The 17,358-nt window shown below is 45.8% G+C and overlaps 1 protein-coding gene across 5 annotated transcripts in view; it reads right to left on the bottom strand.

The window, feature by feature from the left end:
• Positions 1 to 17,358, bottom strand: part of LOC6497110 (laminin subunit alpha-1) — a 66,142-nt gene that overhangs the window by 3,449 nt on the left and 45,335 nt on the right. For 3 of the 5 annotated variants that reach the window (XM_032455169.2, XM_032455170.2, XM_044716632.1), the window contains 8 exons: positions 15,195 to 16,275; positions 3,952 to 5,311; positions 3,612 to 3,867; positions 3,157 to 3,553; positions 1,404 to 3,091; positions 590 to 1,342; positions 245 to 527; positions 35 to 185 (listed from right to left, as the gene is read on the bottom strand). In XM_032455169.2, coding sequence (XP_032311060.1) covers positions 35 to 185; positions 245 to 527; positions 590 to 1,342; positions 1,404 to 3,091; positions 3,157 to 3,553; positions 3,612 to 3,867; positions 3,952 to 5,311; positions 15,195 to 16,161 — 5,855 coding nt within the window. In that variant the 5' untranslated portion in view covers positions 16,162 to 16,275. The remainder of the gene's footprint in view (positions 1 to 34; positions 186 to 244; positions 528 to 589; positions 1,343 to 1,403; positions 3,092 to 3,156; positions 3,554 to 3,611; positions 3,868 to 3,951; positions 5,312 to 15,194; positions 16,276 to 17,358) is intronic. The other 2 variants (XM_032455168.2, XM_001962698.4) reach the window with 1 other exon arrangement.

Raw genomic sequence — 17,358 nt, 5'->3', positions numbered from 1 at the left:
AAACATATCTTTTAAAACTTCAAGAGTTACTCACTTGGTGAACATATCCTTGCAAGAGGGTTCCACGCCGTAGAAACTGGTACTTTCGAGAGGATCGTAGGTCTCACCATTCACCTGGACGTCCTTCATGCAGCCCAGGAAGGGATTATCGGCCCCTGGGGCTTTGGTGGTGCCCGAAGTGAAACCTTAAGCAAAAAAGCGTGTTAAATACAACTTTTGTAAGAAAAATCTGTTATATTCTCACCCGGTGGCACGCCACCCAAATAGTAGACTGCCTTAGAAAGATCCGGTAGCATGTGAATGTTTATGGGTAAAGTGGGTGCTCCAGAAATGGGACGATCGTTGTTTACACGTAGCATTCCATTCTCAGTGCTTCGCTTGGCGGAGAATTCGCGGGCCGCCTCGATTTTGATCCACTGACCCACATTGTATTTCTTGGTGGTGTTGATCTCCAGCTTGGACTCGTCGCCATAGTCGATACGGAACATGATCCGACCCCGGCTCAAGGTTACCGAAACAGAGCGGTTCTGTAAAAGTACGTTTAAGATTCTGTCTCCCTTCAGAAGGTTTTGCTTTTAAGGTTACTTACGTTTCTGTCATCAACCGCCAAAAATAGCAGGGCATTCTCGTCCAGGGTTCGGAAGGTCATTTGCACGGAAAATAGATTCCTTCGGATGGGTCTGGGACGGGTCTTCATAAGCTGGGCATATCCCAAGCCATTAAAGTGCCTGGCAGTCGATGAGGCCGATGACTCCCTGGCTCCAATCATATAGCCGCCGCAGTTGCCCTCGCTCAGCACAAAGTTCCACAGACCCAGTGGCTTGTTGTCCACCTCCACCTTGTGCACAACCACATTCAATCCTGGAGTCAATTGCAAATCTTTGGAGGCGAAACCGCCAAGGGAAATGCGATCATGACGTGACTGATAGAAACGCGTGTGTTCCGTGTCCGTGGAACCAGTGATGGTCACTGGACTGGCGGGCGTCAGCTCCCCATAGTTGTTCATCCTTCGCACCATCAGGCTGCCCAGATTAAGTGTTCTATTGGCCTCCACATGGTACCATGCGTCGTCGTACTTGGGGTCGCGGGTTTGCACCACCATGGGATGCGTTATGGTAGTAGTAGTGCCACCCAGATTCCAAACCAGGCGGACCCTTCTCTTGTAAAGTTCCAGGGTGATATGACGACCCTCGCTGCCCTGCACCTGGATAAGGGGAGAGCTGCCTTGGTGGTTGGCCAAAGCAAAACTGACCCGCAGATTGTTGGAGGTGCTCAGGCCATAGGAGGCTGGAAGGTAACTACGGCTGCACTTGGGGCCCTTGGACTCCAGGGAGACATCGATCTAGGAGGAACAAGAATTAGATTTAAGAAATAGTCATAAAAGAAACAAATTTAAGACTCACTCCTTCAGCTGCATGCCTGGCCTTGGCTACCAGATCTCTCAGCTGCTGCAGCTGCTGGGCCATGCTGTTGTTCCAGGCCTCGAACACCTCCTGCTCCTTGGCCGCCTGCAGCTCCAGGTAGCTTAGGGAAACGTTGGCCAATCGGAGATTCGTCTTGGTCAGGGATATATTTTCCTGGGCCATGCCCAGCTTGATTTCCCAATCGGGTTCCAGAGCGGCGAATGATTTGCGCATATTTTGTATGGACTCTTGCATAGTCCTGGCCATTTGGAGGTCAGCCCGCATCTGCTTGCCCGTCCGCTCCGCCAAATCCAGGCTCTCCTTGGCCTGCCGACGGGCTGAGTTCTCGGCCAGTCCTTGCAGCTGTCCGGAGATGACGTTAGTCCTTCGTCCTGCATCGAAGATGGTGGCCTTAATGCCCTCCACCCGCTGCTCCTGGCGATGGAGCTTGTCCTTCAGGACATTCGACTTGTGCATCTGCTTCAGGGCCTCCTGCTGCAGCTGCTTGGACCTGTAAAGCGAATGCTTGGCCCGATCAATCATGGAGCCGCCATCACTGGGGTAGAGGGTCCTCTGGGCCTCGTACACCCCTTCCTTGGCCAGGATGGAGGCCACGCGGGCATCGTTTATGGCTTTGGTAATGTTGCTGTGGGCCGAGCTGGCCAGCATGGCGATGCGAGCCCCATTCCTGGTGGGCTGGAACTGGCGGGCGTACTCATTCGACCGATCCTGCAGATGCCGGGCATGTTTCTCTGCCTTGGGTAGCCAGTGCTTACGAACCTCGCGCTGCTGCTCTAGCTTCACACCTAAAGTGGCGTTCAACATGACCGCCGATCCATCCAGCCGGTTGAGATGCTCGTTGAGCACCAGCTGCTTCTGGAGGGTGAGCCGTACCATGCCCTCGCCTCGCTCCAGGTAATCTGGGTCGAGTTGCTTGGCGATTTGCAGATTCAAGTCCCTGATATCCTGGTGAGACTCGGTCACCCGGAGGCCAAGGTTGCGCACGTGCTCCTGTATGTCCTCTGTTTCGCTTTCCACATCCAGAATGCGGTCTAGTTTCAGCTGCATGTCCGCCACCCGGTGGTTCGTCTGGTTCAGGTCCCGCCAGAGCACCTCCAAGTGGGCCCTTTGGTCGTAGGCTGCATCGGAGGCGTTGCCCATGCCATAGAAGTGACGCCAGGCACAGTCGTTGGTGCTTCGGATGCCTTGCACCATTTGGTCGTGCTCCTGGATGGCCTGCTGGTAGAATCGGGCCTGTTTCAGAGCCGTCGGCAGGCTCAGATGCTGTGCAGTCTTCCCATAGCCGTGCAGGTCGGAGAGAGTGATCAGAATCTCCGAATGAACTTGTTTTGCATCCCGCTGCTGGGTCAAGGCATCATCCCACATCGACTTGATGGCAAATGACCGTTTTCCGATTGTGCTCAAGGCTTTCCGGGATTGGAACTTTAGGTTTTCAGCATGGGCATCAAGTTTGACGATGCCAGGAGTGTCATATTGCTGTAACAGTCGGCGTGCCTGGTTGAAGTCCTGTTGCCGCGAGTTCCACATATCGTGTGCCGTTTCATATTCGGACAACTTGAGATAAGGCGCCGGAATGCCAGTCAGATCCATGTTGTGCATTCCTCGACGCAGTTTGTGGCCAATCAACTCGACATAGTCCAGGAGCAAGAGGGTGCAGTTGTCACAAACTGAAAGAAAACAATGTTTTTAATGATAGTCTGATTTTTTTTTCAACTACACAGGTCACACATACTTCGACATCCATTATCCACCAGATGATGACGATCTGCCTGGCACTTGTCGCACTTCAGCCCAGTGACTCCCTCACGGCAGTAGCATCGTCCGGTTTCCAGATCACAGCCCTCCGCTCGAATTCCGTCCGGATTGCAGTTGCAGGCCTGGCAAGTGCTATTCGGATACCTCATAGGATCTCCGAAGTAGCCCCTCTGGCAGCGCTCGCACAGTCGTCCTGTGTATCCTGGCTTGCAAACGCAACTCACCTCTCCGTCCCAGACATTGCAGCCACGGGCAAAGTTGCGGTTGGTCTCCGGGCAAGGACAAGCCTGGCAGCCGTGCGGCGAATTAGGATCTCCGAAGAAGCCCTCGGCACACATTTGGCAGTGATCTCCGCCACTATTGCTGCGACAGTTCTGTGAAATGATTATGGATTATAGTTGGATAGTAATAGTAATAAATATTTCTACCTACCAGGCACACTCCTGTTTCTTTGTCACAATCGCTACTGCGTCCATTGCAATGGCAGGGAGCTGCCCTGCCAATCAGATCCTCGATAAACACACTCTCCACAATGGTAGTGTTGCGCCAACGGTAGAAGGACCTTCCCGGATCCTGGCAGGACAAGCCATCGAATCTTTTGGGGCACCTACAGCGCTCCACACCTTTGGCTATAAGATTGGTGGATCCTTGAATGTAAATAGCCGAGTCCATGTGTACATTTTGAAGTCTACAATATGTTAATTTAATAAATAATATTTTAAAAAATGAATTTAAACTTATTCTGTCTAAAAATATATCTATTGGTACTCACACTACTTCTTGGAAATCAGCAAAAGCAAAAGCTCGAATGAAAATATGACGGATGTTCTGGAGGGCGGCCATCAGAGTGCCCCGATCCACGGCCTGGTTGTTGTGGTGATACTTCCAGAAGGACTCGTGCAGCGGCACCCGGTGGGTCACATTCAAGGAGTACTCGAACTCCTCGTACTCGTAAAAGTCGAGTAGCAACTTGGTGTGGGCGTGCAGCTGCACCAGAGGATACTGAGCCAGCACCTTTCTCTCCAAGGGCTTGTGGGCACCCTCGGTGATGAGGGTGAAGTACAAGTATCCACCGTAGCTGCTAATGCGATCCCCATAGAATTGAGGTGGCAATTGGAAGTACAGTGGATGGTAGAACTGTCCATAGGCTCCGATGGAGACATTTCCAGTCGACTTGGGCACCAGACTCAGGTCATTCATGCGCTGGATCTCCGCATCCTCGCGGTAGAAGCTGCTGCCCTCCATCTGGACCACCACGATGTACTCATAGTCCCCAGTGGGCACATGTTGAGGTCGTATCTGCTGGATGCTGAGGTTCCGCGACTCCGACATGCGAATGTGACCCCAGGAGAGGTTGCTCTGCTCACATTCCCCTGACCGCCCAAAGCAGAAGCAACGGGTGCAGCCCTCCGGGTTGAAGGCGGACAAGCCAAATGTGCTCTGCATGCAGGTGTCACACTTGAGACCCACTACCAGTGACTTGCACGGGCACTGGCCATTCGAATCACAGGCAATCGAACCATCCGGCTGGGTGAAGGAACCATCCGGATCACAGCCGCAGCGCCGGCACTCCGGATAACCGAAGTAGCCCACGGCACACGAGTTGCAATTCCGGCCAGCATAGCCTTCCCGGCACTGGCACTGCCCATCTCCGGTGCGGCAGTACTGTCCAATGGATCCAACATGGTCGCACTCGCACTCCCGGCACCCCAATCGCGCCTGCCAGCCCCAAGTCCCCGGGACGCACTGGCTGCAGCCCAGTCCCCTCGTAAACTTCGGGCAGATACAACGGCCATTGTGCGGGTCACACACCTGACCTTCTGCCGTGCAGGCGGAACATCGTTGACAGCCCTCAGTACTGAACCCGAAGAAGCCTTCGGTGCACTCGTTGCAGTGCTGACCTCCAACTCCGATCTTGCAGTCGCACTGGCCCGTCCATGGATTGCATTCGTTGCCTCGGGATCCGTGCGGGTCGCAGCGACAGTCTCGGCAGCCCATACCCTCAGTAAGATTCCAGTGTCCTGAACGACATTTGTCGCACCTCCTGCCCGTAACATTCGCCAGACAGGAGCATTGCCCGGTGCGCTTGTCGCAGTCGGAGGACAGGGAGCCCACATTGCTGCAGTGGCATTCTGTAAAGGGAGAAAGGGGTGTTTTTTTGTGAATGATTTATAATAAAATAAATATACTACAATATTAGATCATTAATAAATATTATTTTGCAATCTATCATAGCTTGGCAGTCTACCATAACTTTTGAAAAGCTAGAAAGGTATGTTTTGCCAAAAAAATAATAATACCAATCAATGAAAAATACCCGAAGGTACACAGGCTGGATGGAAACAATTAATCCCGCTTATGGGAGCTTTCCCCAGCTTGGGTTACTGGGCCACGACGTCATTGTCAGTGGCAGCCAACTAACTGCACCTAAACAGCCACCAACGGCTGTTCGTTCGGAGACCCACAGAAACCACCGACCGGCCATCCAGCCAGTTGGTGGGTTTTGTGGGTTGCGCGTAGGCAGCGCCTCGAAGCCCGCCCACATTTGCATAGAGTTTCCTATTCGGGCGACAAACGACAAATGCGACGACGGCCCAAACGGACGATGGACGAAATGGGGAAAAAAAACTTTACAAATGTGGGAGACGAAGCGGTCGGAACAAGCCAGACAAGTCTGCCAAACGTACGAGTATGTAAGAGCCAAGAAGGAGGTACGTATATGCGAAAATAAATTCATTCATAAATCCGGTAAAACCAACGCAAAAAACACTTTTCAAATAGATAGCACGATCTATGGAAAAAATTGAACAAAAATTGCAACTTTTATGAGCATAACGACAATTGATTGCTCTAATTTTTTTACTAAACAAAAACCTTACTATAAATATTGATAAACTATCTAGGAGAGTCAGTATACTTGGACCTTGTAGGGTATCTAAAATGGATGTAGGAAAATATGGAAAAGCATAGCACGCGACACGATAGGATAGGTGATAGTAGTTCCAGTCCATATAGAGACACTCTTGGGATAGGGGGAGAAGGAAGCTGCGCCTCGAGGCACTTGGCATATGGCAGCGATTTGAAGACTATGCTGTGCAGGGGCTGTCAAGTGCTTGCCAGAGCTCGGAAGATTTGCATTTTCATGAATGAAAAAGAGTGGCAAGAGAAAGGCCCGGGCTACGACGAACTCCTTCAGACGGGCAACCAATAAAAAGTTCAATCAACTGACGCCATTCAGATGTTTTTGGCCTGGGTAAATGATGTCATTAAAGCCTACAATGAGGATCACGACTCCTCGCCTTCGCCATCGATGGTCGTGGCCCCAAGTTGGAAATGCGTTGTGTCATGCTAACAGTTTGAGAGCCACTGCACACCCACTAAAGATTTTCATGCGTGGGTCTCGAGAGTTGGTCTCAAGCTTGCCATTTGCCAGTTAGTCTCTCAGACGTTTGGTTTTATTGACAATTTTGTTTTCTTTTGATTTTTTATTAATGAGCACGTTTTGTTTGTTTTCTAGTTTTGGAGTTTTTATGGCTGACGATCGCCAGTCTGGTGGCCAGAAGTCCCGTGTGTGGGCTTTTTAAGAGTACTTCCGTTCATTTAACGGTTTTCGGCTCGAATATGCGTAAAATTTGAAGGTTCCAGGTCCAGTGGGCGGCAATTCGAGTCGGCCTTTTGATTGCAAATAATAAATGACCATTTTCCTGGGCCCTCGGAGATGCTAACTCCACTGTGAACTCGATTGGAGCAACAGTCATTAGTCTCACTTCAGAAAATGCAGCCTTGGGGAATGTCATTTTCACTGCACAACATGGCGTATACACAATGCGATCGACTACCAAGACTGACCATGTCCGGCCATTCAACACGGCCACAAATCAAATGCAATGCAATAAATTAACAATCAAATACTAATAATTCTAAAAATACCAATGAATTGACAGTTTAATTGCAAAGTTTCTTGCATTTGGCCGCTACCAAAAATAAAAGTCTAACGAATTCTCGCATTCGGAGCATGTGTTTTGTGGGCAACATAACTTTTGTTACCCTCGACACGGCAAAATATTGATTAAATGATTTATGAGTTCGATCGCAGCACTCGCGGCCAACGTTGCGTATGCGCGATGCATGTCAGCCACAAACGGAGACAACTCAAAAAATCCCACAAATGCATGACAATCAATTATCAGAAATCTTTGCAGTCCAAGTGGTAAACTTTAAATGCTCTTTGAATGATTGGAGATTAAATTTAAGGAGTAATTTCTCAAAAACATTTCGTTGATAAACTGTCTCGAGTGTTAAAGCCGAATGTCTTAGTTTCATGAAAACATATCCCACTGATGCATTGGCGATTGCTTTCCGATATTTCCACAAGTAATCAAGCGGCAATTAAGCGTCTGTAGGCAACTGCGATAAAAATCTTGTGGCAACACGCTGGCTGGCTGGCTGGATGGCTGGCTGACTGCATAAATAAATAAATGAATCAATGAACGAATGAGTGAGTGAATGAGTGAACGAATTGCATTCAATTGAGTGATTGACTCACTGACCGACTGACTTGCCAACGATTTATATATAAATTGACATTTGAAATGTCCGAAATGATGGATACAAATGTGGTTGGCTGCTTGGTAAGATGCTGTTATTGCCTTGTTAGCCGCCCACTGTTGGCCCACATTTAAAGCCGTTAAGAGTAAGAGAGAGTGCGGGAGAGTGGGGAGTTGGTAAGAGGAAGGTGGACCACCCGGCTTCAGGCTGCAGCCTCTTAACAGCCTCATGTAGCCTAGCGTTCCGAATTTCGTTATTTTCCCTCTTTTTTTTGCTGCCTTAGTTAATTAACCCGTTTGCATAAATTTCGGCCCGGTCCCGGGCCACCAAGCAAAATCCTGAACCAGTTCCCTCGTCTGGGCAGCCTCGTCCCGACCGGCTGTCGGGATGTTATTTATGCTTTCTTTGATCGAACTCGGCCCGGCACGTCATAATACTCGCAGCATCCCGCTCAACTCAATTGTTTTCGTGCTCGTCGTAAATTAATCGAGTATAAAGTTGGCCAGGAAATTGCGTTTGACTCCTCACTGGCCACGTTCTGGTGTGGCCACCAGACACCACCTCCTCCTTGATAATAGCGGGGTGGTATTTGAGAAAATAATAGAAAAATTAATTATAGCATTTTGTTTGTTATAATAAATGGTTTCCGAGTGTTTGGCGCTTGGTGTTTGGATCAGCGGCGCCCGATAAGTGGCGGCGTCTATTAAAGTGGCCACATTAGGCCCGATCGCGTATGCAATTTATAAATATTTGAGCCGTGTTGGCCAAGCCGACTCTTTTGCGAACTGAGAGCCGGCCTGATGTGGAAATCGTGTTGCAGATTAACCGCTTCAAGTTTCATCGGAAGTCTGAGTGTATTCACGATTATTTGATCTTTATTATGGATGTTTATAGATGAGATTTAGAGAATCATTAAATTCTGCGAGGAATAGATCAAAGAAATGGAAACTTCATTCAAAGTGCAGACACGGATTAATGATTCAAATGAATTTCCATTCGGCGGGAGAATATAAACTATTGCCAAATTTATGACCAGGTGAGCGATCCAGGTTCTTCTCACCTTAGATTTCGAAAGGCCTTTTATCATTTTCCAATCTTGTCGATTCGCGTGGGCCACAATAGAAGCTATGGAAATCTTTTGAAACTACCGACAAACAATAAAACGAAACGAAATAAATAAAAATACTCAAAGCAAACACTTGGAATCTATTTGCGCAAATAATTTGCCAACATTACGACGAGAAGGCTCTTCAAATGATGTGCCGAAAGACGATTTGAGTTCAGCACTCGAACACTAATGTGCATAAATTTGTACGCACAGACCTGTCAATAGAAGCTGTCAGTAGAGGATGTCAAGCCCGATTTCTGAATACTCTAGTAACTAGTTTCTAATGTAATAGATATGATAATTGCGAATATGCCCCCAAGAGCAAGTGCAACGCCGGCAACACCTCTTTTAAATAAAAATAAACAACACAAAATGCTGCTTCAAATGGGGTGCGCCTGAAATTTGGCACGGAGATCGGTTTTCCTCGCCATGCGAATGTGACATTTGCAAAATGTTTTTCATATTTCTCATATTTATGCTGCGGCTGGTTGTGCCCCGTGCGAAGCCACCATCCATGGCGGCAATCTATTTCGTCTGGGTCGTGTAATTTATGTTTCCTGCTGTTGCAGTTGCAGTTGCAACAAAAAATGTTTCCATTTTTTTGGTTTGCAATTTACAAAAATTTTCGGCGGCCTGCTCATTAGTCAATGACATGCTGAAAATGGCGAAAAATATTTTTTTGGTGCATTTAAATGCAAATTAATGTGCCATTCATTTACGCTAACTGCAATCGATCATGTACCCAATAGTTTGACAAGCACTGGCAAAGGTCACAGTGTCTCGGATCGACTGCCGCCTCTATATTTTCCTCTAAATTGCGAAATCTACAATCCCCATGTGGGTAATACCAAAGTTTATGGCTTGGAAAATTGTGCCCGCATAGCCGAATTTGCATATGCGGATTAGACATAAATTTTATGGCCACACTTGCCACTTGTCTTAAGACCTCCCCACGGTCGTTCGCCAGAGTCTTTAAAAATATCAGCCAGCAGGCGGCGGTTTCTAAAAATAAGACATTAAACTGCAAAATCATTTTCGCATGTTCCATAAACTATTCCATTTTAGATTCCGTATGGCAAAAATATCAGGCCACGAGGATTAAGTTGTGACGATAAATATGTGAGAAATACGATTAAGCATCGGAGATTTCCTGGGGGGCTTTTCCAATCGCACATCGTAAATGAATCGTTTGGCCGCAACTCTAGTGGCCGCCTCTTTGGAGTAACTACTTTCACACCACAGACTCGCTCGCCATTCGCAACTACTTCTCACGTATTTAGCCGAACTATCTCCACATGCCATAAAAACGTCAAATTGAATTTTATTTCAATTAACAAAACTATTTGCCTCCAACTGCCCTCCCTCGCTGCACGATCCGGTCGATCGGTAATAAAACCAGCTACATTCAATGAATTCGGCACGCTATCTACTTTAGTTTTTGTTGTGTTTTTGGCCATCGGTTTTGGCCAGCAGCATTTTCAATTTGGCCACACGATAAACTATTCCCGGCCAGCGCACTTAAAGGAGTCTGTGCCGGACTCCCCGAGTGGCTTAAATACTTGATAGCCATTGCTTTTAAAATTAGAAATACATGTCGCTAATAAAGATAAGCCCGGGTTTCGACAAGCCTTCCGTATAGAGGACCACTGCAATGGCGAGGGTGGCTCGAATGCCGGCCTTAAAAGTTAATTAAAACTACCCGAATGTGCAGCCCAAATGTAATTAAAATTCAACTGCAATTAGCCAAAAACACATTAGCCAAGCGCACTTTTGCTGTGTTATTACCTTGTTTTGAAATGGGGAGGAAATCTTTGAGTTAAAGTTGGGTAATTAAAAGTATTGGGGGTTTTTGGGGGAAAATGCAATACATATATCTTCTAAGCCTCTTTTATGAAAGCCCCAAGACTACCCTATATTTTATCTCTTAGCTATAGAACTCCTTAAATTAGGATTTAAAATAATCTGTAAGAGTATAGAATGGACTTGTAAAAACCATTTAATTTTTTGGCTTACTGTTCATATTTTGACATCATATGTCATGTAACAGTAACTGGGCTCAGTTTATTGCCGGTTTTGGTGTTGGTGTTCCTCCGGCCCATGGTAAAACACACGGAACACCACCGAGGGGACACTCCCACACCACATACTCGGGCAACAGAGGTTCGGGCTGACATACAGGTAACTTTGCATGTCTCGCACATGCGAGCCAGCAGCCCCAGACAGCTAGGCAACATCGGATCCGGAGAGTGGATGCTGGGGGACTGGAGACCCAAAGACATGGACACACCCATTGGTATAAGCTGGGCAGGATCCGGAGGTGGTGGCAGGGGCAGGAGCTGGCAGTCAAGCGATCTCGGCCAAGTGACAGGAAATGCAATTTGAGCGCGCTAACTTTTGACTGCGTTTAGCTTTTGATAGGCGAAAGTACACAAGTCTATTCGGAGTGGTACACATGTGATATTCGGTTCTTTTTTCCCGTGTTTTCGTTTTTTTTGTTGTTGCCGGGTGGGTGTTGCCGGGTCGGTGGGCGTAATCCAAGTGAAATATCTTTGATTTTAATTGGAATTGCTTAATTAAGCGCAGAAATTCGCTTCATGCCATTAAAAGCGGTTAACTTTGGGGATATACGAAGGTAATTGAGGGCAGAAGTTTATGGTTGGGGCACATACATATCTCAGGAATAAGTAGGACGGAAGTAATTTATTAATCATGGGTGCAATTATTGTCTTTGAAGCTGAAGTTTCAGTCAATGGTGGTTATGATTGCTTCAAAGTTTACAATCCTTTGAAGTTTTTGCAAAAAAAGATATAAAACTTTTTAAGCACTTTTAAGATACTATCTACCTTTTTGATGGACTCATGTCGGGTTAGTTTCTTTCCTAAGATGTTTGTTTACTGATGCATCGCCCACTTCCCCTTTTCCTTGTTCCATTATGAATCTCCTCCAGGTCCTCTTGGCGTTCAGCAAACTTAAGCACATGTTGTGTGCCAACTTCTCGCCTGCTTCAGATGGGGAGAAAAAGTTGCCGTATCATTTAAACTGCCGCTTCGTTGTTTACGCATCGGCACAAACAATAACACAGCCACAGACAGCGACTCAGATACAGATACAGAGCCACAAACATGCACAGATACAAATACAGATGCAGATACGGAGACGGCAACGGCAACAAAATCATTTGAAGTGCATAGATCAAAGTGACCGAGGAGGCGCCAGGCCAAGAGTGTTGTTATTGCCGGATCGGGCCGGGAATTGCTGGGGGATCGGTTCTGACCTCAGACAACCTGGCACACGTTGTGGGGCTTTGTTTTCAAATCATAACTGCCAAATAAATATGAAAAACGTGACTTTAAAGCTTAAACTAAAGAGTAATACTCCTGCGACTTTTGAACTTGGAAACTAGATTTTAAAATACATTAGAGTCGTTGCGACTACAAGCCCTTTTATTGGAGCCGAAAAGTGAAATTTCCATATAAAGTTTTTCAATTTTCTCTGCGATCGACCTCGATTCCCAGACGAGAAACCACAAAGACTGCTGCCTCAGGTCTCGTATTTCCGGTCGGTCTTTGGCCTCGCGTTTTGTTTTCGCTTTTAATTGGAAACAGATTTATCGCGTTTCCCTTTTCCGATTGTTTATTAATTAGACATTTATATTACATTTTCAGCCATAAATCAATCATGGCCCGTTTAAGTTTTATTTTGGTTGTCGCAACTGGTACAGGAACACCTTTGTAAACATTTTTCGCAAAGATATTTATGAGAGTCTTGCCATTGCAAAATTAATGCTTAATTTAAGCGTCAGAAAAATAATTTGCTTGCATTTTTTCGATCTCCTCACCTTATCCCCTTGCCCCCTTTACTGTTAAAGACCCGAAACGAGTTCTCCGTAATCAGATTTAATGAAAATTGAATAATAAATATTATCAGGCGTGGAGCGGGCATGAAAAAGATTGCTGGAAATTGCCGCAATATTTCGGTTTAATGTTTTCAAACACCCAGAAGCTGGCCAAGAAAACGTGGCCAAGCGCTAAGGTATTAATGTTTTTTTATGAGATAGATGAATATTGTGAGATAAAATTGCATTTTCTTGCCATTTAAGTTTGTAAATATATTTTCGACAGTGGGAGGCGTTTATTGGAATTTATTTTACCTCATTTTGGCTTTTGATTTCATGAGAATTTTTGTATTTTTTTTTTTTTTTTATTTGATTTTTGACATTTATAAACGAATAAACACGCTTACAATTAGGTCTTGCGTTCAAAATTTATTCTAAAAAGTGGATTTGGGAAGGGTTTCAACATACGATTTCATAGCCCAAGGTTCAGGCCCCACACACTGACAAAAAGGTACAAAAGCCCTCGCCCAATTGAACTTTAATCCATAAATTTCAACAATCGACCGCCGCCTGAGGCCTCACAGTTTCAGAGCCACTGCAGCTTAATGTCAGACCTGAGCCGGCCAGACTGACACTTGCATTTGTCATTCGGCTCATTTGTTTGTTTGTTGTTAGGGTTTGTTTGTCCGTCCATTTGCTCTGCTAACAAGTTTTGTTACAGTATTTCTCTAGCCCCAGAGTCCGGGCCAAGCTTCTCCCCGCCTACCTCGGCCAACCTCCCTACACCCAATATGGGCTTTGTTTTTTCCTGTTTTTGTTTATGGTTTCAGTGCTTTTTTCTGTGATTTTGGGTTTTATGTGCAATTAGCGAGCGCATTGTTTGTTTGTTTTTTGTGGCACGTTTCATTGTAATTAAAAAATCGCCGTTTGCCCGCCACAGCCTGTGTGCCATGTGATTTTCCTTGGCCAGTTCCACGCTCTATTCCCCAAAAAAGCAGCGCCATGTAGGTGTCCGTCGATCCCCAGAGCATCAACTACCCTGCTTTTATGTTTTTGTGGCAAATCTGAGACACTGAAAATGTCAATATTGTTGTTTCTTAGTTCCACATGACATGTGCCTTCAGGTTAATTATTGTGTGAGATTTTCTTGTGGCCTGTGGTTCTGTTGAAATTAAAGTCCAGTCACTGCCCCAAACAGAAATAATTCATAACTTTAGCATCCAAATATGCAGCTTACGAAGAATTCCATTAATATACGCAATAAATGATTAATTGATTGATTTCTTTGCATCGGAAAAATGACATTCCTCTTTGAGGAATTGAATGAATCATTCATAACCGAGGCAGCGATGGGTTCGTCGCCAATTTGCATAGTAGGTTTAGCATTTGATGGGCTGGTGTGGTTCGGACCCTGCGATTGTGTCATTTCACATTCAAATGGGATCTCGTAGCAAGTCGGACAAATGCGCAGAATGTCATCAAAGTCGCCTGTTGAGGCCCCCATTCCCCAAAAATGGCCCAAAGGCGGCCACAACTGGCTTTCTGCATCTCTCTTTTTGGTATACTTGGATTGGTAATGCCGGATTCGTGCTGGTTTTGGGGCCATGATTGGGCGCCCTCCTCCGCCACCCCCCAAAAAATGCTAATTGAGTGCCAGGCCGAAGCTGGCAGGCGCCAAATGTGGGTCTCAAGTCTATCAATGTGCAGTAGCCTGGCCAAGTTTCTGGGGCTCACTGTACTGTTTTATGCATTTTAAAGTGTGTGCCATTTTATTTTCTTGCAAATTTGTTGAGTGATTCGATTACATAAGCAAAAATTAGAAATAAAATCCATTGCCCGCCAATATATACATTTTCTTAATTGATTTTTCTTCATCATTTTCCCGGCAGCAGGCTGCATTTGCAAAAACTCATATTCGAACGAGTTTTAAAACATTTTTAGTAGCTGCCTGCCAATCGACTCGAGAGACGAACTTGCCCCATACTCCAGCCATTAAAAGCAGACAAAAAATAAAATAAAAATCCCCAATCAAAATACTTGTATAGATTTGAGATGTTGACACATGTAATTGATAAGAAAACTGTTTGACAAGCCACTGATTGTACATTCCTAATGGGATTTTACCTTTATTGAGGTATTGAGGTATGAGCTATACTTATACCAGGTCAGATAATATTCCAAAATCTCTTAGTAAAGGTGTCTAGCATCTCTGACGCTATACTCCTCGCCGACACCTTTCGAATCCCACAGCTCATCGGTATTGAAGCCAATTGCATTGACCAATTAGGCAAGCTTTCTATGCGCACCGCCGCTGGGGGTAATTATTCGAGTTGGACGTGGACGTGGACGTGGACATGGCGATGAAGGCGCCAGTCGCGGACTTGGCATCCATTTAACCACATTAAATGCCATAAACTGCTGCGAATGCTACTTTTATTAGCGTAATTAACACCTCTCGCTCCGGAGCGACGACAATTAAATGAATAAGGAACCCGCAAGTGAACCGCCGTGAGGATTTGCTTACCACGTTGTCGGGACCGCGGAGTCGTTGTGGATCGCAGGGGTATGAAGTGTTGTTGTTGCGTGTAGACCGGCAGTCCCGATCCGGCTAGCAGGCCCGGAGGACAGGGTGGTATTGGGCCCAAGTTGCTGTAGACCACGATATTGCGGCCAGGCTGAAGGATGAGATGTTGCTGCTGCTGCTGCTGTTGTTGGTGCTGCAGATGGGTCATGTTGCCCTGCAATGTACGTTGCTGCTGCTGCTGTTGCTGTTGCTGTTGCTGATAGTAAGCATAGCCATGTTGCTGTGGGCGTGGAGTTACGGCAATAATATGCATATGTTGTTGTTGCTGCTGCTGTTGGCTCATAAGTACTCCACCGCCCACATATTGCTGTTGTTGCTGCTGCTGCTGCTGAAAGCTCGAGTGATATGAGGGTTGCATCTTTGGTATGATTGTGGAAGCCGTGGCTAAAACCGTGGCCATTGTAGTAGTTCGAGTGGCATGTGTGGCGTTCCGCCGGTAGGGATGCACTCGGAACTTTCGCCTCCTGCCCAAGGTCGAATTCCGTCCATGCTGCTGTTGGTTGGAGAACTTCCGGCGCAACTTGCGACGCCCTGGCGTTATGGTGGTTGCCGCTGTCACCGAAGCGAAAGTGGATGCTCTCGATCCTGTTCCCGTGGCGACAGCACTTGCCGTTGCCGTTTGGATAATTTCATTGAATTTGCTGCTTATATTGATATTTACACTGCTATTTACACTGGTTCGGTGATGTTGCTGCATCGTGTTGCCCCCGGGCGGGGCATGTTGTTGCTGGTGCAGCTGCAGCTGTAGCGTTTCTGTTATGCAGACTAGATAGACGCATAGGTGGAGCAATTTTGTCGCCACACTCGCCACAGTCGCTTCTGCTGGCACATGTTTCTTTTGTAGTTTCTTTGTTGGCTTTGTTGACGCGTCTGTCATTTTGACAGTTCGTTTGTCAGACGCTGGCATTATCTTTTGTTATCTTGGGCTTGGATGATTTTTCCGGATTGGTATTTAATCATTTTTGATGAGTTAAGCTTTAGAGAGCTATGTTGTGGTTTGGTTACACCAGATATTGGTAACCTTTTAAAAACAATAATTTAACTTAACGTGGGAACAGTCTTGTTGTTGCAATTATTTTTGGTAGAAAAGTCAACCCAATTTGTAGCCAAAATTACTCCAGAAAAAGTTCATTTATTCCCCAAAAACGATCCAACAAGTTGGCAAACAAATAAACTTCTTTTGACAATTTGTAAATAAACAAATAGTAATTTACAATTTCAGTTCATCCGCAGATGTGTTGATGTGGGGTCTGGAGGCTAATTAGTAAAGACAAACAAAAATAGCATAAAGTCTAAACAAGCGTGTAACAATTTGTATAACTCTTAGGCGTGTTTATCTGCCTTCGAAATCGGTGGAATATAGATCGAGAACATATAAACAGCTTGGAAATGGTTAGCCCAGGCCCGGTGGGTAGTCCCTGCCAATATGGGTCGCCTGGAACCGATGCCAAATATTAGATAAATACGGAAATATCAAAACAAATGGGTCAGAAAGCATAAATTTGCTTGGTAAACCTCATAAAGTTGCTCTGAAAACTTCATTATAAAAGGGATCCGCCGAGGGAACTCCGTAAAGCTCAGACGGGTATTGAAGCATCCGCTAGATAAAATAAATATTTTCCAGGAAGCCCAGCTGCAAATAAAGTCCATCACACTCGAGACAATAAAACTACAAACGAAACAAGCAACTCAAGAATTCGCAGATCGGCCAAAGTAAAGGAAACCAATTCGAAATCGTGATGTAATAAATTTTCAAAGCGTATTATACAAAATAAATAGGTATCCAGATCTGTGAACAACAAAATGCCTGGAGATTTGCTCTTTTTGATTTTCGATCTATAAAAAATCGAGCCAATCGAGTGACGCAAACCCAAATCCGGTGATGAATAGTGGATCGTAAATAATCAAATATCGACTGATAGACTGAAAAATATGAATAACCCTATCTTCCCAGTTCACTCTACAAGTCCACAAGTGGAAAATTAGTTGAAAAAAGCTACACAATTTCAAATATAAGTGAACAAGTTTTTGTTTTCCTTTGAAATTTGGCGGCATTCGGTTATTTGATCTTTTTTTTTGAGTTTTTTTCCCCAACAAACCCCAC

Source organism: Drosophila ananassae, chromosome 3R (genome assembly GCF_017639315.1).
Source record: "Drosophila ananassae strain 14024-0371.13 chromosome 3R, ASM1763931v2, whole genome shotgun sequence".
Taxonomy (NCBI): Eukaryota; Metazoa; Arthropoda; class Insecta; order Diptera; family Drosophilidae; genus Drosophila; species Drosophila ananassae.
Note: the sequence above shows the minus strand (reverse complement) of the source record. Positions and strands in the feature narration are given on the sequence as shown.